This window comes from Mixophyes fleayi, unplaced genomic scaffold (assembly GCF_038048845.1).
Source record: "Mixophyes fleayi isolate aMixFle1 unplaced genomic scaffold, aMixFle1.hap1 Scaffold_29, whole genome shotgun sequence".
In the NCBI taxonomy this organism is placed as follows: Eukaryota; Metazoa; Chordata; class Amphibia; order Anura; family Limnodynastidae; genus Mixophyes; species Mixophyes fleayi.
Window position 1 is genome coordinate 4,737,610 of NW_027446953.1, and position 25,676 is coordinate 4,763,285.

At 42.8% G+C, this 25,676-nt stretch overlaps 1 protein-coding gene across 1 annotated transcript; it reads left to right on the plus strand.

Annotated features, from left to right (window-relative positions):
- Window positions 1–1,777: 1,777 nt before the first annotated feature.
- Window positions 1,778–5,114, plus strand: LOC142127210 (uncharacterized). Its single transcript, XM_075194334.1, has 2 exons — window positions 1,778–2,468; window positions 4,451–5,114. Exons 1-2 carry the CDS (start codon window positions 1,835–1,837, stop codon window positions 4,969–4,971), a joined length of 1,155 nt encoding a protein of 384 aa, XP_075050435.1. The 5' UTR covers window positions 1,778–1,834; the 3' UTR covers window positions 4,972–5,114.
- The last annotated feature ends 20,562 nt before the right edge of the window (window positions 5,115–25,676 follow it).

Below are 25,676 nucleotides of genomic sequence, written 5' to 3' on the forward strand. Positions count from 1 at the left end.
TGGTATAGGTAATAAGAGGAGGGGAACGCAAGGGAAGGGATCCTGCTCATGAAGCTTACAGTCTAGCTGTGGAGGCAGACAAACGGGTCACACAGAATGGGGAGTCAGTGTGCAGGGGGCAGGTGAGGAGAACTGGTAGGCAGTGAGAAAGAATTATTTATGTCAGAAAAGGTCTGATCCTGGAGACGTTTCAAAGGTGGAGTGGAGGATAACTCCTCGGCAGCGGACTTGTCTGACAGAGGAAAGGGTCATTTTATAATTGTCAGGAGTTATAAAAATGAGGTGAGGGAACTTGGGGTGAAAATGCGATGGATTCAGTTTAAAGACAGCTGGACACATGAGAAAGGGAGAGGTGTCATCAGCATAGAGGTCATATTTGAAACCAAAATGGTTGATGAGATAACCAAGTGTACAGGGTAAAGAGGAAGGGGCGAATAATAGAGCCTTAAGGGACCCCGATAGGTAGTGGAGTCAGAAGTAGGAAAAGTAGGAGGACAGCCAAGAATAGACCGTTTTATGCAGACCAATGCCAAACAGTGACGGTGTCAAAGACTGCAGAGAGGTCCAAGAGGATGAATAAAGAGAAATGACCTATAGATTTGGTTGTGAGACCTTCGTTAACGGTTCAATGTTACAGGACCACAGGGGCGGGTTGTGGCTGTAACTACTGTACCACCCCCGGGGTCACTCTGACTACTGTCTTACCCAGTGTTCTGGGTATAAGGAAAGCTTAGATCATATGTACTTTGGACAGTCTCGTATGTGGCCATCAGCCCTAAGCCGTGAACTAGAGTAGTAGCATGGATTTGTATAGCATCTGGCATCTCTACGAGAGAAGCTAGCTCTGGACACACGTATAATATTGCTGGTACTCACTCAGAATAAACTGTACTCTACGTGTAATCTGATATAACAAGTCTGTGTACAGCCATCTCTAGACGTCCATGTCTTACGTTCTGTACTGAGCAGTTTAATCCATCAGATTTGCTCCAGTATAATATTTTCTGGAGAGAATTCAGCTCTTTCATGGAATCTTTCTACATAAGACATGTTTGTATTATTGTGTGAAATGTGCAGTGAGTTTTATGTGTTTGTGTGTGTGTGTGTTTGTGTGTGTGTGTGTGTGTGCGCTTAGAGATACGACTATTAATCTGTGAGTTATTTCCTTTCCATCACGAGCAGACATCAGTCATATAGCAGAGTTTTATCAGAGAATGGAGAGGTTTTCTCTCGCTATATCGCTGTTCCTGCCTGTACTTTCATCTCGTTTTCCTGCCACTGATCTCTGAAACAATGTAAAATGTCATCACTGCTAATGGCTTATCAGTTATTTTCTTCTTTAAACAATAAGGTGTCCTAACAAAGGGTAAACCATGGCTAAATTATCTGGGTTAAAGAGCCAATCTCTTCGGGGGCACACCACTATCCCTAATAAACTAGATTCAGTGTCGGATAAACAGAATTACACGTGGAGGTTACAGAAGTGGGGTGAAATCATTAATCGGGTTCAGGACGGAGTTAATGTCCAGGACAAGAGGACACGGACTGGTGGGAGCAGAGCTCCGCTGTTATGTGAGATGGATAGAGGGGGAAGTCAAAGAGACGAGGGGGCATGGGTTAATGGCATGAGATTTTGGTCTGGGAGGGAAGATAAAAGAAGGATGGTGTCATTGTGACAATCGAGGTTGAGCTGATAGTGGTAAGGAGTCAGGGAAAGGCAGAGATCATGTAATACGAAGTTGATGACCATGAAAGCTCTCCAGCCAGGGATAACATAACGCTTAATTTACTGTATTCCCAGTGCAGGATAGAATTTTAACCTCTATTTAACTTCATGACTTTAGAATTCCAGGCTTTTTTTGGCCCACTTAGTGATTGTCCTCAAAAGGCCTGTGCCAAAGGTTCATGGCAGATATCTCTAAACTATACTTTGTTCTCTGCCAAAATGACAGATGCGGGTGAGCCGAACATAGATAGCAGTGATACCGCACCCCCCTCTCAGTTCCCAGTGACTCAGGTCTCTAATTCACATGGATCTCAGTCGGCTTCATCTCCCAACCTCGGAGTCCCGCGTCTGCGGATCGTAAAGTTCACTGAGAAAGAACTGGATGTCCTTGTGGACCTGGTGATCGAGAATTACTCAAAGCTTTTTGGCAAAGAGGCTGACATCACCCCCAGCGTTGCTAAGAATGCCATGTGGCAAGCCATAGCCAATGAAGTCAGCACGGTAGGAGTGGCTTCCCGCACCAGCGATAAAGTCAAGAAGAGATGGAAGGATGCCAAGCGTAAGATGAATGAGAAGCTAAGTGAGGCTGCGGCCCATGTAGCAGAAACCGGGCGTCGTCCACCGCCACATCTGAGACTGGCCATGTACGAGCAGAGACTGAGAGATTTCTTCAAGCCGGAGTTCAGCAAAGAGGTGGAGTGGAACCAGGACAAAGAAGACTTGCCTGAGGAGGCGGAGGCTGGTAAATAGTCTTATTTCATGTATTCTGGCTATGTGTATGACATGTTTGAAAACCTATGACCGTAGAAAGTATTGTTCTCTTGTTACATAGCAGTTGTTGTCATCTAGGACCGAGGCTGCTTCTCTGCTGTCCAGAAAGACCAGAACTAGGGGTAGATGTTGGACTGACTTTGAAGCCTTCACATGCTAAGCCCATACAAATTATTTATCCTGTTTCTTCAGCACAATCTTAATATGAGCAGTGATTTAGCTGAAGGTCCATGGACCTGGAGATCCTTCTAATTACAGACACCATTCTAAGGCACCAACACCGATCCCCTACTAGATATAGACCCTTCTAATGACACCAAGACCCACCCCTTATTAGACAGAGACACTTCTCATAAGACATCCACCCCCAATGACATGGACCCCCATGACCCCATAACACGTAAATGTACAGGGTGTCTGACGGACCATAATCGCAGCTTGTTGCGGGATTTTATCCGTGTGATCTCACATCACTATGTAGAGCAGGTTCATGTTGCAGCTTAAACAAGTACAGCGGGTGCAAAACCTGCCCTGCGTATTTGACCTCATACCCGCGCACTGTGGTCATCCATTCTTATGTACCCTGATCAGACTGGTGGTCCCATTAGCCATTATGTGTAGGAAACATTGTCCAAACATCTTCACGGCTGACCAGTTCCCAAACGTTCCCTGTATATCGGTGGATGGTAGCTCTCCTATATATTGTAGTGTTTGGGCACACCAGATATAAAGTCTCTCAAATTCACAATAATTCTGTTATACAGTTATCTAACAGGTGAGATTCCAAACCTCGGTTTCTTCTAGTGTCCGTCTACCACACCCTATACCTGTCCTGATATAAGCACGGCCATCAGCATGTAATCTAGTTATACCACATTATATCTCTTATAATCATCTGCTTTACTACCAGCATCTGACTCCTAACAATGTGCTGTAACCATAGCAACCTGACTAATAGTAACTGATACACGATACCTTAATGTAAGATGAACTGTTGGTGACTGTGGGGTCCGGCACATTAAATAAACTCTGTAATTATTTCCTGTATGTCGACTCTAGAACTACACACCCATTTCATTCCATACCTCATATTGTGTTCACATATCACTGAGGAGCATGATGGAGTAATATAGAACAGTATTTATTATCTCTGGCCCCCAGGGGTCCGAACAGTGCAGTGAGAGAGAAAGGATCTGGGATTATAGAGGTGCAACATAGAACAGTATTTACTATCCCTGGCCCCCAGGGGCCTGAACAGTGCAGTGAGAGAGAAAGGATCTGGGATTATAGAGGAGCAACATACAGCAGTATTTACAATTGCCGCCCCCCAGGAGCCTGAGCAGAGAGAGGGGAAGGATCTGGGATTATAGAGGAGCAACATAGAGCAGTATTTACCACCTCCGCCCCCCTAGGAGCCTGAGCAGAGAGAGAGGAAGGATTTGGGATTATAGAGGAGCATAGTGGTGTAACATTGAGAACTATTTACCATCTATGACCCCCAGGGGCCCCGAGCAGAGAGAAAGGAATGATCTGGGGTTATAGAGGAGCAACATAGAGCAGTATTTACCACCTCCGCCCCCCGAGGAACCTGAGCAGAGAGAGAGGAAGGATCTGGGATTATAGAGGAGCATAGTGGTGTAACATTGAGAACTATTTACCATCTATGGCCCCCAGGGGCCCCGAACAGAGAGAGAGGAATGATCTGGGGTTATAGAGGAGCAACATAGAGCAGTATTTACCACCTCCGCCCCCCGAGGAGCCTGAGCAGAGAGAGAGGAAGGATCTGGGATTATAGAGGAGCAACATAGAGCAGTATTTGCCATCTCCAGGGTTTCAGATTATGGGAAATGTCCAGTTATAAAATGCTCCGTCACATCGCATTGTTAGAGATCTAATTGTATATTAGATTGTACATATTCTGTCTGGTAACACAGTAACTGTTTATGTATTTAGAACCCATAGAGTGTGTCCAGAACGAGTCCCTGGTCATCATCGGCTTCTCTCCTCGGTGTCAGGACTTGGTTGAGGACTCCAGCAAAGACTCTTCTGAAGACCCCTCCATGGTTTCCCCTGAGAATCTGCCTCAGCCCTCTGATGCCATGGAAGATAGAGATCTGGTTCTGGAGTCAGAGTCGGAGGCACCAGACCATAACTTCTCCACTATAAACAGCACTCTACATAACCTGTCGTCCCATCAGCAAGAATCCAACATCCTCATGCAGGAGCAGAACGCCATCTTGTCCCAGATAGCGTTGTCTCTGAACCTCCTACAGATCCAGCAGACGGACGGACTGGCAGCCCTAGGCAGCATTATTCAAAGGGGTATAGAGGTCATACACCCCGTATCGTGTCCATCAGCCAATCATCGGACCACCGAACACCCCAACATCCCTTCTGGACCAAGGCGGCAGGTGATGGGAATTAGCGGATGCAGTACAGATCAGCCTGTCCCCCCAAAAAGAAAAATAACCTAACCCGCGCCCCCTGCCCCCAGCGTTTTATCAGTGTCACTGTTATGTTAGATTGGTCTCCGGGTGTTTGTGATTATTTTTTAGAAATAGTATCTAAATATTTGATTAATGTTAGGGACTAAAATAAAAAAAATGTTTTGAAAGAATATGAGACTAGTTTGATTTCCTCTGGAGGGTGAATGGCGATGAAAGATATTTGTTTGTTGAGACCACTGATAGATCCGTATTTTCTGGTATAAAATCCCATTTCGGTCTACACTGTTATGAATAAGGGGATGGGAGCTTACAATCTATTTCTGGAACAAACTTTTAATTCCACTTATACTGTATTTCATGTGGAATTATAAGTGAGGAAAGTCAGAGTTAATAGAGGGAAGATCATTCTGCCATATTTCTGTGAAAATCCATCCTATATGCCTAGTCAATGACAGGTCAATACATTATCCTATTAGCAACACTGTATTATGCAGCAGCGCACTTGTTTTGTATGATGTGTAACATTACTATAAACCATCAACATATTATGCAGCTCTGTACAGAGAATATGTATCACTCACATCAGTCCCTGTCCACCGGATACACTAGGGTCCACTCTACCAGTATGTGGGACGAAACTGGAGCCCTTGAGGCACCCCACACGAACACGGGGAGAACCTACAAACTCCACACTAGTCTGAAACCCATGATCCACCGCTGTGAGGCAGCAATACTAACCGCTTCCCACCCCGCTGCCCAAAGATCCACCGGGGGTGATGTCCCTGTCAGACAAGACTGTAGAATGGATGTCACGGAGTATACATTTCGACACATACATATCACATGCATAAACAGGTAACTATTACATGTAAATTACATACATGTAAATTACATGCTTCCAACTTTTCACTTTGGTTCCACGTTAACCACAGTGACTCTATTTTTCGCATTATGAGACAATAAATAAGCTGACAATTATGACATCAGAAGACATGTAATTAGTAATGTCTCATGTGATGTCATTTATCAGAATATCCTGCAGAGTTCTGTTAGGTAAGAGAGCACAGATGTCAGAAACCCCTCCAGCCAGTACAACAACACCCGGAGTCTACTCCGAGAGTCTGGTGTTCACTGTTGCCCCTAGTGGTGGGGACAGGCTTGGCTGCAGACAAACGGAGGGTCGTGTGATGTGTACCGGCTGTGGAGAACCCAGGAGCAGAGGGTTATGGCAGACAGCGTATCCAGAGAACAGGCCAAGGTCAGGGGTCAATTGCTTGATAGAATCGGCAGAAAACACGCCAGGGTCGGGGTCACGAGCAAATCAGCAGTATCCGAGGTTCAAGCCAGAAGGTCAAGGGCACAGGCAAAAAGACAAATCCAAGGTACAGGCAGGGGTCATACACGGCAAACGAAAGTCCAAAGGTTAACACCAACAGCAGGCAGCAACACAGAAGTCTGGAAGCTATAACCGGCAGGGAGGCTAAGCCCTCCCTGCCTTAAATACTACAAGCAGCCAATCAGAGCCTGGCTCTGAAGTATCCACAGCCCCCTGCATATGTTTAAATTATACTCATTATTTAGCCCGCAGGCTAGTGGAGATGATTTGCGCACGCGCCCGGCTTTCTTTCATTGCCGGGACGCGGCGCTGAGGAGGAAGCGTCCGACCGTTGTCTTGGCAACGGCCGGAAGTGACGTCCCGGTCGTCAAGGTGACGGCCGGGACGCCGGGGAGTACAGGAGACGAGTCGCGGCGGCGGTGAGTACCGCCGCGGTGAGTAACAGTACCCCCCCCCCCTTGAGGAGGGGTCAAAGGACCCCGACAACCCGGTTTTCCAGGGAATTGTTTGAAAAATTCTTCAATGAGGTCGCGGGCGTGCAAGCGTCTCCACGGAATCCAGGTTCTTTTTTCCGGGCCACGACCTTTCCACTGAACCAAGAAATGGATTTGACCCTGGACCTTTTTGGAGTCCAGAATCTTCTCCACCAAGAATTTCCTGTGGCCCTCCGGGATGACAGTCTGAGATTTCCGTAAGTAACGCAGCCTAGACTTGCGTGCAGGGATAGCAGGCTTCAGGAGAGAACAATGGAAAGTATTCAGCATCCTAAGTGAATGAGGAAGCTTTAGCCTGAAGGCGACAGGATTGACCTGTTTGGTAATCAGGAATGGGCCAATAAATCTAGGGCCCAGTTTTTTGCAGGGCTGTTTGAGCTTGATATTGCGAGTGGATAACCAGACTTTTTGCCCCACCTTAAATGAACAGTCCTTCCGATGACGATCAGCAAATTTTTTAGACTGGAATGAGGCCCGTACTAGTGCAGTGTGAACCTTCTTCCAAACAGTTTTGAGGTATGAAGCTGTGGAACGGATCTCCGGAAGACCAGAATAGTTGAGCAATGATAAGGAATTGGATCTTGGGTGGAAGCCAAAATTACAGAAAAATGGAGAGATTTGGGTGGAGGAACGAGAAGCGTTATTATACGCGAACTCAGCCCACGGAAGCAATGACGACCAATTGTCTTGAAACTCTGTGATGTAGAAATTGTTCCAATGACTGGTTCACTCTTTCAGTCTGTCCATTGGATTGAGGATAATAGGCTGAGGAGAGACTGATGTTAATCCCCAGAAGACTACAGAAGGACCTCCAGAACTGAGCAACAAATTGGGAGCCCTGATCCGAAATGATATCAATTGGTAAGCCATGAAGACGGAAAACATGTTGTACAAATAGCACCGCCAGATCTTGAGCGCTAGGGAGCTTGGTCAGTGGAACAAAATGGGACATTTTGCTGAACCGGTCCACTATCGCCCAAATAGTGTTGTTTCCTGAAGAATATGGCAGATCCACAATAAAATCCATTGACAGATGTGTCCAGGGTTTCATAGGCGCAGACAAAGGCATAAGTGAACCTGAAGGAGAGATTCTGGAGGTTTTATTTTTTGCACAATCTTCACAAGTGCGGACAAAGCTCTCAACATCCGAGGACAGTGAAGGCCACCATACAGAACGTGTAAGGATTTTAGAGATACCCGGATGCCCGGCCGATTTATTCTCATGGACCTCAGTGAGGACAGCTCTACAAAGATGCACCGGCACAAAAAGGCGCCCCGCAGGTTTTTCAGCAGGGGCTATCTTCTGAAATTGGCGTATGGTGTTTCCTAAGTCCTGGGTCAGCCCAGTGTGAATGATAGAAGCCGGAATTATAGGTGGTGGTTCACCAGTGGGTAGTTGATGAGGTAGAAAGCTCCTGGACAAAGCATCCGCCTTTGTATCCTTAGAACCAGGTCTGTAGGTTAGGACAAAATTGAAACGGGTAAAGAATAAAGCCCATCGAGCTTGTCTGGAGTTTAACTGTTTGGCAGACTCAATGTACAACAAGTTTTTATGATCAGTGAGGACTGAAATTGTATGAATTGCTCCCTCAAGCCAGTGGCGCCACTCCTCGAAAGCCCACTTGATTGCCAGAAGTTCCCGATTGTCCACATCGTAGTTGACTTTGGCAGACGAAAACTTGCGTGAAAAGAAGGCACATGGTTGCACCTTACGATCATCGGGGTCCGTCTGGGATAAGAGAGCACCAGCGCCTACTTCCGAGGCATCCACCTCCAGGATAAATGGCAACTGTGGTTTAGGATGCTTGAGGACCGGAGCAGTAATGAACGCATTTTTAAGAGCGTCGAATGATGCAGTGTCCTCCGGTGACCAATTACAGGGATCCGCCCCTTTGCGGGTAAGAGCAGTGATGGGAGCCACTAGATCAGAAAAAGCCTGAATGAATCTCCGATAGTAATTTGCGAAGCCCAGGAATCTTTGGATCGCTTTCAGATTTGTGGGATGTACACACTCCAGGATGGCTTGGACTTTACTAAGATCCATAGAAAATCCATCGGGAGAAATTACGTATCCTAGGAATGACACCTTTTTGACATCGAATTCGCACTTTTCAAGTTTGGCGAAAAGATGATGCTCTCTGAGTTTAAGCAGAACCTGTTTGACATGATTACGATGTTGAGGGAGAGACTGAGAATATATCAGGATGTCATCCAGATATACTACCACGAAATGACCCAGGAACTCACGGAGAACCTCGTTAATGAGATCCTGGAAAATTACAGGCGCATTACACAGGCCGAAGGGCATGACCAAATACTCATAATGGCCAGATTGAGTGTTGAAGGCCGTCTTCCACTCATCGCCCTCCCTGATGCGTATTAGATTGTGGGCACCATAGAGATCAATCTTGGTGTATATGGTAGCATGCCTCAGCTGGTCAAACAGGACAGAGATGAGTGGGAGCAGATATGTGTTTTTGATGGTGATCTTGTTCAGACCACGAAAGTCGATGCACGGGCGTAGACTACCGTCCTTTTTAGACACGAAAAAACACCCCGCTCCTACAGGAGACCTTGACGGTCTGATGAACCCTTTCTGCAAGTTTTCCTCCACATAATCTTGCATTGCCTTAGTCTCAGGGTCAGAAAGGGAGTATAACCTTCCTTTGGGCAACTTGGATCCTGGAAGTAAATCAATGGCACAATCAAAGTCTCTATGCGGAAGTAGAGAATCAGCCACCTTCTTGGAAAACACGTCATGGAATTCATGATATGCAGAAGGCAGTTGATCCGGTAGCGGCTGCAGAAGCCGAAGAAACATGGCCAAACAATTTTGAGAACAGTGAGTACTCCAATGAGTAATTTCTCCAAGATTCCAGTTGATCACTGGGTTATTGAGGTGGAGCCAGGGATGACCCAGAATTAGTGGAACGGAAGGGCAATCAATGAGGAGAAGAGACAGGGTTTCAGAATGAAGAGACCCAACTGTAAGTTGTAATGACAGAGTCGTGAAGGAAATCCTGCCTCCAGGTAAGGGACCCCTATCCAAACCACAGACAGTGATCGCGGAATTCATTTTCATGAAATGGATTCCAACGGACTTGACAAAACTGATATCCAGAAAGTTGACTGCAGCACCACTATCAATAAATGCTGAGATGACAGAGGAATGTGATCCACAGGAAAGATGAGCGGGAACTATTAATGCATTTTTGGAAGAAATGAACTGCAGACCTAGATGAATTTCTTCCACCTTCTCTAGGCCTGATCTTTTCCCGACTTGTTGGTACAAGAGCGCAGAAGGTGACCTTTGGTTCCACAATATAGGCAGAGGCCCAAGGTGCGTCTCCTAGTTCTCTCTTCCTGGGAGAAGCGATAGGCGCCTAGCTGCATAGGTTCCGCAGCTTCCATATTAGAAGGAGGCACAGAAAGGAATGTACAGGGAGTGGGTGCTTCCTTCTTAGCTCTTCTTTCCTTGAGGCGTCTATCAATTTTGATTGTGAGCAGCATAAGTCCCTCCAGGGAGGTAGGTGAAGGGTACTGTACCAGGGAATCCTTTGTTCTGATAACCCCAAACGTAACTGGCTGCGTAAAGCTGGGTCATTCCACTCACTGTGAGTGGACTAGCGCCAGAATTCGGCAGCATATTCTTCTGCAGTGCGTCGGCCTTGTCTTAGGGCTCTGAGGTGGGCCTCAGCGGAAGCTACCCGATCCGGGTCGTCATACAGGAGGCCTAGGGCTTTGAAAAAAGAATCCACAGACCTCAGCGAAGGACTGTTGGAAGGCAAGCTGAAGGCCCTGAAGCAACGAAATCAGAGTACCCACTCTCTGTTGTTCAGAGCCGGAGGAGCGGGGTCGGAGACGGAAGTAAAGTTTACAACTCTCCTTAAAGTTACGGAAGAGACTCCTGTCCCCAGAGAATCGATCCGGCAAGTTCAGCTTGGGCTCCATTGCAGGAGCTGACGGGTTTTGCTGGATTTGGACTTGCGCGGCTCTGGTGGCCTCTTCCTGAACAGACAGACGTTGAACCAGATTCTGAACCACTTGTGAGATGGATTGGATCTGACCTACCAGAACTTGGGCTGGAGAAAGGTTCGCCCCGATATCATCCATGGAAGCGAATTCTCCAAAGATTAGGACCGGTTATAATGTCAGGAACTCCTCCAGCCAGTACAACAACACGCGGAGTCTACTCTGAAAGTCTGGTGTTCACTGTTGCCCCTAGTGGTGGGGACAGGCTTGGCTGCAGACAAATGGAGGGTCATGTGATGTGTACCAGCTGTGGAGAACCCAGGAGCAAAGGCTTATGGCAGACAGCGTATCCAGAGAACAGGCCAAGGTCAGGGGTCACTTGCTTGATAGAATCGTAAGGAAACACACCAGAGGTCGGGGTCACGAGCAAATCAGCAGTATCCGAGGTTCAAGCCAGAAGGTCAAGGGCACAGGCAAAAAGACAAATCCAAGGTACAGGCAGAGGTCATACACAGCAAACGAAAGTCCAAAGGTTAACACCAACAGCAGGCAGCAACACAGAAGTCTGGAAGCTATAACCGGCAGGGAGGCTAAGCCCTCCCTGCCTTAAATACTACAAGCAGCCAATCAGAGCCTGGCTCTGAAGTATCCACAGCCCCCTGCATATGTTTAAATTATACTCATTATTTAGCCCGCAGGCTAGTGGAGATGATTTGCGCACGCGCCCGGCTTTCTTTCATTGCCGGGACGCGGTGCTGAGGAGGAAGCGTCCGACCGTTGACTTGGCAACGGCCGGAAGACCGCCTTCCACGGCGATCTAGCACCATTTGAAAGAGACACAGAAGGCTATGCACCTGAATATACTGCAGATTCTGTGGCACCATATAAATAAATTAAGATGATGATGATTTGCTTTGAAATACCTGCTGCTGTCTTTAATTTGACTCCATATTGATAACTCACATCAAAAGAGTAATTGACACACTCTTTTTTTTTTTCTGGCAATGTAGGTGATGGTTATTCTGCCATTTTTAGTAACCAACAGTTTTGATTAAAAAAAAATACATTGTTGCATAGAGTTGCTGTAATTATGGTGAATTCTTTGTTGTGAGAGATAGCGCCCAAGATAGCACTGAGAACACCACAGTTCCTTTCTATTGGTCTGGTAGCACTCTGGTCACATCAGTCTCATAAGAGACTCTCTGATGTAACAACAGTGCATCTTGCAGGGTAGATGCAGGCACTATCTTGTATTTGGGAAGTCTGTAAGCTCTGTCAATTAGTATATGGCTATTTGTTATACCAGGATGTTGTCATAATGGTATAATCAAAAGTTAAGATAAAAAAAAATGATTTCATCTTCTTTTGTGTTTTATTTCTCCTCCTACTATATTCCTTTCCCCTCTTCCCCTCCCCCTTCTCACCTAAACTTATGTCGCATATACCTTTGCCTTTAAGTACTCATTAGGATATGTAAGTTATCAACCTACTCCCCCTTTAATATAGGGTTAAGATGCCTATTGCACTATTGATATAATGTATATATAGAACATACTTCAATATGCTAATTCTGAATCATTATAATAATCTAAAGCACAGCCTATGTGTATAGAGGAGATCTTGGAGATCTTTACCATGGCTACTAACAGAAAATGTCAGAATATTTATACAGGGTCCGCTCATAAGAAAAAAATCTGGAGTAGGGTTATAAGGTTCTGATACTGATACCAATATAGATAAATATTATATATATATATATATATATATATATATATATATATAATGTGACAGAAACGCTGAGAAAGAAGTGAATGGCAGGTACATAACTCCTAGATTCCTGACATTTGTATTTTAAAACACCAGGGAATGTGTAGGTATTTTGGAAAAGCTTCCCAGAGGGTGTTTCCCTGCTGTAACAAAAACATGGAAAGGGTCCCTGGTGTTATGTATGGAAAAAGAAAAGTGTGGGCTCCATATAAAAGGCCCAGTCCAGGTGATCTGGTCTGCCAGTCTCTAAGCACACTCATCAGAAGTTGCACCTGTGGGCTTACAGAGTGATTCTAAGAATACTGAAAGATCTCAGTTACAAAGAAATGTTGCCTTGATTCTAATCTAAGTGGGTGTGAGATGCATTACATACTATTGATGTCTTGAAGCAAAGTGTCGTATATCTTTCTATGCAGGCTGGGAAGCCATCTTTTGTTCTGTACATCTGATAGTTGCAGGCTGCGGTCCGTACAGTGATCCTTGAACGATTGTGGGTGCTCTCTACTTGCCAATATGTCTCACAAAAATAAAAAAATAAGTAGCACTCCCAAACATACCATTATAAAAGCTCTGGAAAAGGCTGGTGGCCGTTCTAAAGCGGTGACTGAAGCAGCTGATAAGGGATCGGATTCAGAAGATAATTCATCACCTGAAAATCTACTTACCCCCAAGGATGTGATTGCCATAGTCACAAAAACAATTCAGTCAGAATTGAGATCAATTGTCTCTGAGCTTCGGTCGGAAATATCGGAAATCGGTTCTCGCACTGATGTTGTTGAAAATCAGCTGGATGTAGTCTCCAAGCACCAACAAACAACAGACACGGAGATAGCTGACTTACGTGCGGAATTTTCTACTTTCAAGGACCAACTGGAAGATCTAGAGAACCGAAACAGACGTAACAACATCCGGATAAAAAATGTCCCGGAATCCATTTCTTCAGAAGCTTTGCCTGACTACTTAGAGGGCCTATTCCTCCAGATGTTACCAGACCTCTCAAAAGAATCACTTAACCTAGATAGGGCCCATAGAGCCCTCCGCCCGAAACCAAATCCAGATCAACCCCCCAGAGACATAATTATACGTTTCCACTTCTTCAAAACCAAAGAACGAATAATGGCTTCAGCTAGAAACGCACAATCGATCTCCTACTCTGGATCGCACCTGCAGTTGTATCAAGATTTGGCTCCATCTACTTTGAAAAAACGAAGGGACCTTATTAATGTCACAAAAGTTCTACGCAACCACTCAATAAAATATAAGTGGGGCTTCCCATTCCAGCTAATTGTCTCAAAAGATGGCCGGAGCCACTCGGTGAGAACCCCTGAACAGGGTCTTGACCTGCTTAGGCGTTTTCACCTTATCCAGGACTCTGATCCTTCTACTTCAGCTTCTCCTCCGCAGCAGAAGACTTCGGCTCCGACTCCATCTTGGCAGAAAATGTGATTCTTGTACATAACCTGACTCCAGTCTATTCGCTATATTAAGATTTCCTCTTCGTAAGGTTGGAGTAATTATACTGTCTTAACTATGGCTATGGTTGTTAATACGTATTTAGCCTAATACTTTATTTACATTTATTGTGTACACTTCTTTAGAGTTTATATAAAAATGGATTATAGGTCTTCGCTATTTTCACAGATTAAGTAACTTTTTGATATAGGTATTAGTAACCAGTGATATTAACCAATTCCGATCCAGTTGTGAGATATAAAAATAGTCAAGGAGTCTTAATTAATTTGTATACTAGTACTTACTCCGGGTTTTCTCTTGTTCTGGAGCCTATATAGAATATGTTTACAGTTCTTGTTTATAATGTTGAAATGTTCTTTTTGTTTGAACTGCTCTGACTTATCTCTATTTGATGTTTATATCATGCCACTTATGTCACTTCGTTCTAGTAATCACCTGCGAGATCCCCTCCACCCATGCTTGTCTCACCCACACCCATGTGCCTTAATAGTGAGCTAAGCACAGATTTTATTAGCTCTACACGGCTTTTCTCATGTAGTGCCACTACCCCCACTAATCACTCCACTACCAAAGAGATGGTGTCATGCAACCCGCCACATCTCTTTCATCTAGGTCCTGGATATCGTCCCGAGATCAGGACCGCCATACATTCCCATCCCCTCTTTCCTTATGTGTCTTCCCTCCCCCACATCCAACTTCTAGGCTTAAATGAAGGACTCAAACTCATTATTAAAATAGAGCCTCTCTTACATCATTATCCCCATGAGTATTAAAATAATATCTCTAAATGTCAACGGCCTTAATTCACCGAATAAGCGCACAATGGCTTTGCAATATTTTAAGAGGAAAAACCCAGATCTAATTTTCTTGCAAGAAACGCATCTTAGAGACCCTCATCCCTCATTGGCTTCTAAATCTTATCCACATGCCTTCTATTCTACTACAAACACAAAACGCAGAGGTACAGCAATACTGATACATAGTAGAGTCCCACTGACTGTTGAATCACAGATATCTGACCCTCATAGTAGATATGTTATCTTGAAGGGCACTTTGGGCCAGAGTCCTGTAACCTTAGCCTCAGTATATGCCCCAAACGTGCAACAGGGAGCTTTTTACGCAGATTTCTTTCAGCAACTATCCTCTCATGCAAGTGGTATGACTATTGTAGGAGGGGACTTTAATACGATCTTGGACCCATCTCTAGATAGATCTAGCCAAACTCATATCTCCCCAGGACACTCTAAGGAGTCTAGCAGGCTGAGAGACCAATTGAAGCTATTCAATTTGTATGATGCCTTGCGAGTCTTATACCCCTCTTCCAGAGAATACACTCATTATTCGGCCCCTCATGACCTGTATTCAAGAATAGATTATTTCTTTGTTGATCATCGGACAACCCAGAAATTGGGAGATGTCCGGGTCTTCCCGGTGTCCTGGTCAGACCACGAGGCAATTGAGCTGTCTTTGCTTTTACCACGGCTCTTGCAATCACATCCTAAATGGCGTCTGGATGAGTCATTACTTCTTAAAGAAGATAACATTAGTCAGATATCTCAGGCTATTACTGATTATGTTTCACAGAATGCGACCCCGGAGATATCACAACCTATACTTTGGGAAGCCCATAAGGCTACTATAAGAGGCACCTTCATCAGAATGGCAGCGCATCAAAGGCAGAAAGAAAAAGAGCGCATCCGCGAACTCGAGCAACAGATTCAGCAAGTTGCATCTCGCCACCAAACAAACCCTAAAAAGAAGCTATATTTAAAACTCCTCTCACTTAGAGGACAGTTGAATCAAATACTATCAAAACAGGCGGCTAAGACTCTGTTGTGGGTTCAGCAAAAATATTATGAAAAAGGCGACAAAGCAGATGGTATCTTGGCTCGCAAACTTCGAGCCCGCCGTACCCGCAACAGAATAATATCGGTAAAAGATTCTTCGGGTTCTCCTCTTTTTGACACTCAAAAAATTGCGCAACGGTTTAGGGATTATTATGCTTCCCTATATAATTTGTGTCCAACGATAGAAGATCCAATCCTCCTTAAAGAAAACATTAAGAGCTACCTCCACTCCTGCCAAACTCAGTAGAAGTCAGTTGGCGACCCTTAACGCAGAGCTCACCCCAGAAGAAATTACTGAGGCCATTAAAACGCTGAAACGTCAATCAGCCCCAGGTCCCGACGGATTTTCTTCTTTATATTACAAAAAATTTGTGCGCCAACTGGTCCCCATGCTTTCAGGGTTATTTAGCTCGATCCTAGAAGGGGGAAAATTTGATGGAGCCACCACCGGAGCGGGGATTGTCCTAATACCTAAACCAGACAGAGATCCGACGGAAGTGAGTAACTATAGGCCCATCTCCCTGCTTAACGTTGATCTAAAACTTTTTGCTAAGATACTAGCAAATAGACTAGGGGCTGTTCTCCCTTCTCTGGTCCACCCGGACCAAGTCGGATTTGTTCCAGGAAGGCAAGCTTCAGATAACACAAGAAGAATAATAGATTTAATCCATATAGCTAATAGTGCATCTCTCCCTGCCTTGGTGGTTGCTCTAGACGCTGAGAAAGCCTTTGACAGAGTGGCTTGGCCATTTATCCAGCAGACCTTGGGAAGCATGGGGATCCAGGGTTCCTTTTGACCGAATGAGCAACAGCTTGCATGAAATCACACTGACCATGCCCACCGTGGACACACGCATATGGGCCTATGCAAGTTTACGCCCTCCTGCGCCTGGGATGGGGGAGGGAACACTACAGTAAAGTTGTGTTGCGTATTGCTGTTCATGCAGACCTGCAGAATCACGCATCTCTACTAGTTAGAAGAGGCACCTTTTGCATCTGCTATAGAGCCGACGCCAATACCCCGCTGATAATGACTACTTGTACGGATCTCAAGATGTAAACAACATTGCATATGAGGAAATACAATATTTTTCTGTGTTCTTGTTTTTTTTAAGAGTAATTTATTCTCATTTTGCATTCAACTCTACATAATTCCCTTTGGGGGGTATTCAATTGTTGCTCCGGCCGCCGGAAGAACGAGCGCGTTAAAACTATTACCGTTTATACGGTAATTACTCGCTGAATTTCATCTCGAGTAAACTACCGTATTAACGGTTTTTACGCGCAAGTTTACCGTATAAACAGTAATAGTTTTAACGCGTTCGTTTTTTTGCGGTCCGGAGCAACAATTGAATATCCCCCTTTGTGTTTACGTCCAGTTAATTGAATTCAGCCACCAAAAGATAAGACAAAAGTTTTGTCTCCAATGGTATCGGATAGAGAGGAGTAGAAAAGCCATTTCATGGATATATCATCTTTTTTTATGCCCTTTTGTTCAATTTGTTATTTATTAATCATTTTAATAAAGTATGGTGTTAAAGAACAACATTTTAAAAGAAATTTCTTCTGAAATTTAGAAATTTAATTCCATATTTGCTTATTGTGAAACGTTGAAATTTGTAGTAACACTAAAATTGTGTAGATCTATAACATTTGCCTTTAAACTAAAAGTAGTTATATCATCAACATCATCATCATCATCATCATCTACTTATATAGCTCCTGCAGGTTTATATAAACCAAGTCCAGCTTGCTTTGAATCCACTAAGTATATTAAGAGATTTAAATATCATTGTTACCTGGGTCAGGTTTTCCAGTTTTATATTGTTCTGAGTTGAAAAATCTAAGAAAAAAAAAAAGAAAAAATTATATGAATATATTTATTATTGTAATATAGAGTAGGTTGGCACCTTATAGTTATCACCACTGCAAGTGATATAGTCAATGGCTAAAAGTCTCTCTATAGAAACCAATAGGATCAGTGACACCTACTGGGGAAGTAATGTACTCTATCAAGTAAAACACAGTTTTCCACAATACATTTGATCAGGAGTAGCCTAATTTTAGTAAAATTTCCACTAAGGGGAGTAAGTTTGGCAATTTAAAGTGTAACATTTAATGGATTCATGAACTTAAAATGATGAAAATGACAATGTATCCCTCATATGAGAATGATAACAATATTATAGGTATCCCAGGGTTACTGAGATCATAGAAGCACCAGGGCACAGTGCTTTTTATATAAGTTATGGAACTCCCAGATGAATTCTAATAGTTTTAATAATTTAAAGAAGATGATACATTATTCCTTATAATACACAAGTTTTAAATTGAAAAGAAAATCTGTTCATTAATATACAGATAGACTCTGACATATGTACACAGACTCACAATGATGATGACTGACACAAAAGAAGAGATTAAAAAGGTTGTGAGGTCAAACAATGTGTCTCTGTGGGATGTTTCATGCAGGAACCATCGTTCATTTTTGCTTGGACCTCTTAGCAATAATTGTAGTAGTTCTGTGCAAGAACACATCTTGCGGGATTTTAAATCTGCCCAACAGACTCACAATGACACACATAACCACAATGATACACAGAATCTCAATGACACACAGAATCACAATGACACATAGACTCACAATGACACACAGACTCACAATGGCACATAGACTTACAATGACACACAGAATCTCAATGACACATAGACTCACAATGACACACAGACTCACAATGACACACAGAATCACAGTGATACACAAACTCACAATGACACACAGAATCACCATGACACACAGACTCACGACACACAGAATCACAATGATACACAGACTCACAAGGACACACAGAATCACAATGACACACAGACTCACAATGACACACAGAACCACAATGGCACACAATGAAACACAGAATCACAATGACACACAGACTCACAATGACACACAGAATCACAATGACACACAGACTCACACCGACACACAGAATCACCATGACACACAGACTCACAATGACACACAGAATTACCATGACACACAAACTCACAATGACACACAGAATCACAATGATAAACAGACTCACAATGACACACAGACTCACAATGGCACACAGAATCACAGTGACACACAGAATCACAATGACACACAGACTCACAATGGCACATAGACTCACAATGACACACAGACTCACAATGACACACAGACTCACAATGGCACATAGACTCACAATGACACACAGAATCTCAATGACACATATACTCACAATGACACACAGACTCACAATGACACACAGAATCACAATGATACACAGACTCACAATGACACACAGACTCACAATGGCACATAGACTCACAATGACACACAGAATCTCAATGACACATATACTCACAATGACACACAGACTCACAATGACACACAGAATCACAATGATACACATACTCACAATGACACACAGACTCACAATGGCACATAGACTCACAATGACACACAGAATCTCAATGACACATATACTCACAATGACACACAGACTCACAATGACACACAGAATCACAATGATACACAGACTCACAATGACACACAGACTCACAATGGCACACAGAATCACAGTGACACACAGAATCACAATGACACACAGACTCACAATGACACACAGACTCACAATGGCACATAGACTCACAATGACACACAGACTCACAATGACACACAGAACCACAATGGCACACAGACTCACAATGACACACAGACTCACAATGGCACACAGACTCACAATGACACACAGAATTACCATGACACACAAACTCACAATGACACACAGAATCACAATGATAAACAGACTCACAATGACACACAGACTCACAATGACACACAGAATCACAATGATACACAGACTCACAATGACACACAGACTCACAATGGCACATAGACTCACAATGACACACAGAATCTCAATGACACATATACTCACAATGACACACAGACTCACAATGACACACAGAATCACAATGATACACAGACTCACAATGACACACAGACTCACAATGGCACACAGACTCACAATGGCACACAGACTCACAATGACACACAGAATTACCATGACACACAAACTCACAATGACACACAGAATCACAATGATAAACAGACTCACAATGACACACAGAACCACAATGGCACACAGACTCACAATGGCACACAGACTCACAATGGCACACAGACTCACAATAACACTTTGACACAAGTCGGTCAACTCTTCTTACTGGTCTGTGTGGGATTCATCAGAAGCTACCACTCTTGTTAGGACTGCAGGAAATAATTTAGTACAAGGATGCAGCTTATAACAAGTCCCAATTAAGCAACAACAACTTCCTGTTTGTTAGTACAGGTCGTGTCCTTGATCTTGAAAGCCGTTGTGGTCATGAATAGAGAGAAAGGGAAGACTTACATTAAATCTAGGAGTATGCCCTGGTACACTAAAGAACAGTGCGGCAGAAAGTGCATTTACTCGGTGCATGAAGGGGTTAAACCAGTGGTTCCCAAACTTTTGCAGTTCGCGGCACCCTTAGAGTCTCCAAATTTTTTCAAGGCACCCCTCCAATATAATTATTGAGCACTCCTGTTTTAGAAGTAGTTGGGTCAAAAAATTGTAATAAGTATTTAGGTCAGGACAGAAATACTTATTTAGTTGTATGCAAAAATGCCCCCTCTGCATCCAGACACACTGCCCTCTCTCACACTGCCCCCTCTGCCCTCTGTCACGCTGTCCCCCTCCTCTGCCACGCTGTCCCCTCCTCTGCCCCTGCTGTCACTCTCCTCTGCCCCGCTGTCACTCTCCTCTGCCCCTGCTGTCACTCTCCTCTGCCCCTGCTGTCACTCTCCTCTGCCCCTGCTGCCACCCTCCTCTGCCCGTGCTGTCACCCTCCTCTGCCCCTGCTGTCACCGTCCTCTGCTTCTGCTGTCACCCTCCTCTGCCCCGCTGTCACTCTCCTCTGCCTCGCTGTCACTCTCCTCTGCCCCGCTGTCACTCTCCTCTGCCTCTCCTCTGCCCCGCTGTCACTCTCCTCTGCCCCGCTGTCACTCTCCTCTGCCTCGCTGTCACGATCCCTCTAACTCCTCTGCCGCGGGCCAGCCATATAAAAAAAAAAAGAAAGAACACAGTAACTTACCAATCCGCCGGGCGCCGGGACCCAGCAGCCTCCTCTCTCCCGCAGCAGCGGTCACTGAATATCGACGTCAGTGACAGCTGCTGCGGGAGAGAGGAGTCTACTGGGTCCTGGCGCCCGGCGGATTGGTAAGTTACTGTGTTCTTTCTTTTTTTTTTATATGGCTGGCCCGCGGCACCCCAGTGACAGCGCCGCGCCACCCCTGGGAGCCGCGGCGCATAGTTTGGGAACCGCTGGGTTAAACAATTACTGTAAATACCGTATCCTAAATTATTACAGCTAGCTCAATTAATGGACACAATACTTACAGATGGCCTGGACAAATTTTCCCTTGAAAGCGGATGTTCCAATGCCTGAAGCTTTTCTTGTAGATATCGATTTTTTAAGTGCAATTCATCTACCACAGAATCACGAGGTAAAGCTTGTTTTGTTCTATGACCAAATAAAAATTAAAATAGTTAAAGCTTCAGGGGACAAAAAATAAAAATTAACAATGTTAAGAAGTTAGTTTAATACTTCTTTGAACACGAAAAACCAATATATATTTAAACGTTAACAATGACATTTTTATTTCCGAAAGTTCTAATTCCGCTTGACTAAATTCAACTTTTTTATTCTCTTCTTCTAGAAGTTGCTTGGGTACAACATTAATAATAATAAATTTCCCCTGCTTGTATGCAGAGGTTAGACCTTCCCAACCAAATTATTACATTGTTCATCCAAGTGTAATGCCTCTAATTATTTCAAGAGTCTTCAGTACCCTCTATTCTTCAGACATTAACCTAGCAAATTAATACCAGTGATGCATTAAAGGTGTTATTCTTAAACCAATTACAAGAAGAAAGGTTGTTTTTCACAGTGTATATAACGTGTGCAGTGACTTTATGGGATAGATTCCTGAGAGTTACGATGAGTTGTGCGACATTTATATCAATGCCAGATTACAGAAAGTGTCTCAATACCATATTACTTAATATTCTATTGTGTTCATGAAATTTAATAATTTGAGTGTATTACAATAATATTTTAGGGAATAAACCTCAAGTAGTCATGTATAGGGAGCTTTGCAGCACCGTTTCATATGCACATGGAAAACTGCAATACAGCGACACTGGGCATACAATGTAGCAGATATGGAAGAAAAAAAAAAGACATTACTTGACTGGCAATCAAGCTGGTTGATTTCTCCCACTTACACTTGCTGTATAATATGTACTCAACCATTGATTTACTGGCAGTCGGTATGACTGCACATTGATTGGCTTCATCTATGTGCTCACTGATATACTATAGACAGAGCTCTGAATCTACTTCAAAGACTAAATATGCAAGGCCAGGGAGATGGTTGGGCCCCTTTAGGGACAAAGGGACTTAAGTCATACCCTCACTGCCCCACTGAAATGTCAGGCCTGTTTGGAAAGTATGAGAAAACAATATAACCAAATATTATTCAGTAATAGCTTCCATTCAGTGATTTACTTCAGTTTATGTACTCAGTATTTTTCAAGTAGTTCTCGGAGTCAAATGTCAAAAGTTTTTAATTTAATCAATTGAAAATAAGTGTTGTTTTTTTTCTTGTGTAAAAACAAGAGAGATAAATTAGCTTTGTATTACTGGGCTATACACTAAAACACTATTCCAACCAATGTAATACTTCCTTATTTATTTATATTATATGTATTTAAAAGCAATCTGTGTTTCAATTTTAAGAACACATACTTCATGTAAGAAATTTCATTTTCCAATTCAATATTTTTTTTCCGGAGTTCTTCCATTTCTCTTTCAGTTTCCACAGTTCGCACCCCGACTACTTGATCCACAGTTACACCACGAGATTTGAGCCTCTTTTGCAATACCAATTTCTCCTGGTCAACCCTACAATATAATATCAACATTTTACAATAAGAAAATTTTGCAACATGTACAAAATAATGTAGTCACAGTTAAAATCTGCATAAAAAATATTTAGTAATTGAATCAAAATAAACAAACCAGAAACTATAAACAGTTGTTCATTGATTTTTTTTGTGATCAATGGTGGACATCTCGCAGCTGATAACCTGCATAATTCCCACACCTATATGTAATTATGAGGATGACTGGTGTCCTACTTATTGCAAAGTTTTTCTTAGAAGTTCAGTTTAGTTACAGATTAAAATATATCAACACACAAAGACTACTAATTACTAAAGAAATATAGATTTAGTAGTTCTAAAAGCACTCAAATTTGTATTTACATTTTCATCTGTATATTTAGAGGGATTGCAGCGCTCTCTAAATTCTCCTGCCATAATATAACACAGACATGAATGTAAATTCATGAATACAGAGCTTCTGTAGTATCTGAGTGCCAACCTCTTATTTTTACGCTGCCTATTGCATGCAATTCACACTGTGGCCATTTTAGGGCAGGACTGGTGTGTATCATCATCATTTACTTATATAGCGCCACTAATTCCGCAGCGCTGTACAAAGAAAGAACTCACATCAGTCCCTGCCCCATTGGAGCTTACAGTCTAAATTCCCTAACATACACACACACACACACACACACACACACACAGAGACTAGGGTCAATTTGATAGCAGAACATACAAACTCCACATAGATAAGGCTATGGTCAGGAATTGAACTCATGACCCTAGTGCTGTCAGGCAGAAGTGCTAACCACTAAGTCACCGTGCTGCTATATATTATGCTGCCCCTGTCCTAGCTGTTCAAACAGTCATGTCTGCCAGAAATGCTCTCTCCCGGTGGTCTGCACTAGCAGTGAACGACTACATATGGGATAGGTGAAGTATTTTGCTAAAGCATTATAAAGATCTGCAGATGTTTGACCCACTCTTATGTTTACCCAACTAGATTGTTTCTATCCAATATTGTGCCCCTCAACTTAGAATAAACCAAATTCTGACTTAGGTAATGAAAGAGATGAGTTTGACAAGACCAGTTATTTTATCTTGTATTTCCTGAATGCTCTGCAAGAGAAAACTAAGTAATAATTATAATCCATTTGTTATTAATATATATATATATATACATACATATATATATATATTATTTTTTTTTATTTTATTTTTTTAAGTGCAGCTAAATCACCAAAAATAATGTGTTTTTATTGTATAGAAAGGCAAACTACTTGCCTTGTCAGTTTACTCAGAAAATCATTGTTCTCTGCCCAATGCAATACATCAGTTTCACATGCCTAGTGACTGACTTCCATCATTAAACCACCATGCAAGCAGTATTGTATGCTCTATCACTCTCCTTTTTAACTCCCTTCCCTACTGACTTTACAGCACTACAACATCAACTTGGAGGCTGCCATAAATGTCTCTTACATGAGTGTAGAGAAATATCCATACTATAAAAATTTCACATGTAAGAATATATTTTATAAAAGTGCAATATTGAAAAAAAAAAAAAAAAAAAATGAGATAAAGCATACATTGATGTCAACAGGGAAATGTATTTACTGTGAGACAAACATTTATAGAAATATGTACATATGCAGTGGGCAATCTATGACAAGATTTACATTCTAAGAATCATCAAAAGATATAATAAACGCTCCTACTGCAACAAAGCAAAATCATTTTTCAGTTTAGTTCCACTTTATAGTAAAGCAGAACGCCAACATATACTTTTGAACTTATATTCCTTAATAAGAGCCTTTACAAAATATTTGGATACATTTTTCTGTAGCTCTACAGTTAAAAACAATAATGCTGTTTTTCTATGAGCACTTAATCATGGCACATTTTTCCAGCTAGAGAAACGCTCTGTCCACTTTCAAAGACTTTCTATTACACAAGAGCTGCTTCAGCTGCTAAAGTGCTACATCTACATAGCAAGTATAATATATACATAATTCTATAAGTACAGTTTTACTAGCACATCCATTTGGTTCTGACACTAAAAATCATTGTGTCCCCATTACCACTACTGTTTTTACTAGCTCTAACTAGCATTGAAGTAGCATTCCATTTTCATTTCTATCCAAGGCATTTTCTATCTAACCTTAACTCAAAATCATATTCCACTTTAACAATTAAATGTGAAATAGGGTGTAATACAAAAATTGTTGACAGAGTGGTGGATACTGGTTAAACACGAAGGAGTTAATTATCTGCAAGGTGCATCTGACGCTGCAAAAGTCACTTCAAACTGACACACAACCATCAGATCCAAAATGGAATACAAATAAAGCAGTTTTGAAATGCCAGGCAATAAACCAATCCACAGAACTCACGAGGCGGGGGTGGACGAGGAGGCGGAGGTGGAGGAGGAAGATCTTGGAGACCCCCCTCATGAAGCAGTGCGTGGCTCCAACTTCAGGAGCTATGTTGTGGAGACATATTTTTGAGGTAATTCTTTGGGGTTGTGACATTTTATATCTTCACATTTCAAAGATCTGTGGTCAAATCATGTGCAAGCTTAGTCAAGCGTAGATTATCTAAGGTATGGTAATTCAAAATGGGAATATGAATAGACATGGCCTGGTGTGATAGTGAAATGTTTATTATGTGTAATAATAGGGGAAAAACCATGGCAAACTGTATTTTACCTTTACAATGTGCGTAGAAAGTATAGCTTCATGAATCTAAGTTTAGCCTCAATGTCTTTTGCTAAATGCACGTTAATGGGGTAGATTTAATCTACAGTCTAATGTGGCAACATAATTGA

Bases quoted from the DNA above. Each gene is read 5' to 3' on its own strand.
- LOC142127210 (XM_075194334.1), top strand. From the start codon at position 1,835: ATGACTTTAGAATTCCAGGCTTTTTTTGGCCCACTTAGTGATTGTCCT. The intron at 2,469-4,450 runs GTAAATAGTCTT...TTATGTATTTAG, and splicing joins GCCTGAGGAGGCGGAGGCTG to AACCCATAGAGTGTGTCCAG.